This window comes from Pinus tabuliformis, chromosome Q (genome assembly GCF_031772625.1).
Source record: "Pinus tabuliformis cultivar Carrire ecotype Pingquan chromosome Q, CPIR1, whole genome shotgun sequence".
Lineage (NCBI taxonomy): Eukaryota > Viridiplantae > Streptophyta > Pinopsida > Pinales > Pinaceae > Pinus > Pinus tabuliformis.
In genome coordinates, this window is record NC_142296.1 from 487,954,004 (window position 1) to 487,956,659 (window position 2,656).

General features: G+C 38.7%; 1 protein-coding gene across 1 annotated transcript; it reads left to right on the forward strand.

Annotated features, from left to right (window-relative positions):
- Positions 1 to 201: 201 nt before the first annotated feature.
- LOC149220301 (uncharacterized) lies at positions 202 to 2,010 on the forward strand. Its single transcript, XM_089387044.1, has 3 exons — positions 202 to 539; positions 810 to 1,122; positions 1,516 to 2,010. Exons 1-3 carry the CDS (start codon positions 202 to 204, stop codon positions 2,008 to 2,010), a joined length of 1,146 nt encoding a protein of 381 aa, XP_089243170.1.
- The last annotated feature ends 646 nt before the right edge of the window (positions 2,011 to 2,656 follow it).

A 2,656-nucleotide genomic window follows, 5' to 3' on the forward strand; every position in this document is an offset into this window, starting at 1 on the left:
GTGTTAGTCTTTATTGATGACATACTTATATACTCCCGGAATATGAAGGAGCATCTTAGAATAGTGTTACAGACACTACGGGAGCATCAGTTATATGGAAAATTTAGCAAATGTGATTTTTATAAAGAACAGATCCAGTATTTGGGACACATCATCACCAAAGAAGGTATAGTTGTGGATCCCGAAAAGATCAAAACCATAATGGAATGGCCAACACCCAAAGATGTAGCAGATATTCGATCCTTCATGGGGTTGGCTGGTTATTACCGACGGTTCGTAGAAGGTTTCTCCAGGATTGCATACCCTATCACTTCTTTGCAAAAGAAGGGGAAAGTGTTTAAGTGGACTGCAGAATGTCAGCGGAGCTTTGAGCAGCTCAAATACCTGCTCACCACCGCACCCGTGCTGAGTGTTGCAGACCCAGAGAAAGAATATGTAGTTTGCACAGACACAAGTAAGGAGGGCGTAGGTGGGGTGTTAATGCAGGAAGGAAAGGTGATCGCATATGAGTCCCGGAAGTTAAAAGAGCACGAGCAGAAGTATTCCACTTATGATCTGGAATTAACCACGGTGGTTCATGCGCTGAAGATGTGGCACCATTATTTAGTGGGAAGGAAGTTCTTGCTAATGACTGATCACCATAGTTTGACTAGCTACTTTAGTCAACCAACCTTGAACGCGAGACAAGCAAGATGGGTGGACTTTTTGGGAGGTTTTGATTTTGAAATTAAGCATTTGAAAGGAAAAGAAAACCGGGTAGCTGATGCATTGAGTCGAAAAGTGCACTGCCTTTATGAAATCGGTATTAGTAAGGGACAGTTCACCCTTGATAAGGAAATTGAAGAAGCTGCTGCTCAAGATCAGATTTATCTACAAAAGAAACAACTGGTGCAGGATTTAAATACCCACATAATGCAACAAGGGTACACCTTGAATGCAGCCGGAATTTTGTGCTACAAAAAGAAGGTTTATGTACCCAATCAAAGCAGTATTAAAGAAAAGATTCTGGATGAATATCATAGAAGTCCTTATGCGGGACATCCGGGCTATCAAAAATTGATCACTTCGCTTCGGAAAGAGTACCACTTGCCAAGCATGAAGAGGGATGCGGTGGAATATCTGGTGCGATGTTTAGAGTGCCAGCAAGTTAAGGCTGAACATCAGCACCCTGCGGGTTTACTACAACCATTACCTATACCAGAATGGAAATGGGAGACCATTACCATGGACTTTATTACGGGATTGCCAAAATCTAAAAAGAACAATGATTCTATAATGGTTGTAGTAGACAAACTCAGTAAGTCAGCTCACTTCATACCGGTTCAATCCACCTATCGTGCGGCTCAAGTCGCAAATATTTTTATGCAGAATATATTCAAACTCCATGGGCTGCCAAAAACAATAATATCCGATCGTGATGTGAAATTCACATCAGTTTTTTGGAGGACCTTGTTTGAAGGGCTGGGAACTCAATTGAACTTCAGCACCGCTTATCATCCGCAAACCGACGGGCAGACTGAGCGGGTGAATCAAGTGGTGGAAGACATGTTGAGGTCTTACGTCATGCAACAACCTACTCGATGGGAGGAGTATTTGCATCTGGTGGAATTTGCCTATAACAATGGATACCATGCATCTTTGAAGATGAGTCCATTCGAAGTGCTTTACGGCCGGAAATGCCGTACACCATCCAGTTGGGGTGGACCGGAGGACAAACTCTTGTTGGGTCCTGAGATGTTGGAGGAGATGGAGGTCATGGTCAAAAAGGTCCGGGCTAATTTAAAGATAGCTCAGGACAGACAGAAAAACTTTGCAGATCGGAAGAGGACATTTAAAGAATATCAGGTTGGTGAACATGTGTATGTCAGAATCCGAGCTAGGAAAAGTACTCTTCAATGGAATGCTTGTGCCAAACTGGCACCTCGTTTCTGTGGGCCTTTCCAGATTTTGGCGCGAGTGGGGCCAGTAGCTTATCAGCTTATTTGCGCATATATATATATGCGCAAATGATAATTCATTTGTCAAGATACAACAGTTTATATAGTGAAATGCATAGCATAAAAAGTATTATAAATCATTTATAACATAACACTTATCTTGAATAACAAGTTACACCAACTTTTTTCTGATGTGGGATATCCCTCCTAATCATAAGTGGTGTTTAAAATAAAGAAAACCAATTGATTTCTTATGTTTTTTCTCAAAGTTCAATAGGAAAAAGTTTATGCTAATACAACAATAAAATTTTGAATTTACACTAGCTCATTGATATCCTTATATATATATATATATCTAGATAAACATATAGAAATGCAAATGATAATTTATTTGTCAAGATACAACAATTTATATAGTGAAATGCATAGCATAAAAAGTATTATAAATCATTTATAACATAACACTTATCTTGAATAACAAGTTACACCAACTTTTTTCTGATGTGGGATATTCCTCCTAATCATAAGTGGTGTTTAAAATAAAGAAAACCAATTGATTCCTTGTGTTTTTTCTCAAAGTCCAAGAGGGAAAAGTTTATGCTAATACAATAATAAAAATTTTGAATTTACACCAGCTCATTGATATCCTATATATATATATATATATATATATATATATAGATAGATAGATAGATAGATAGACACACACACACACACAC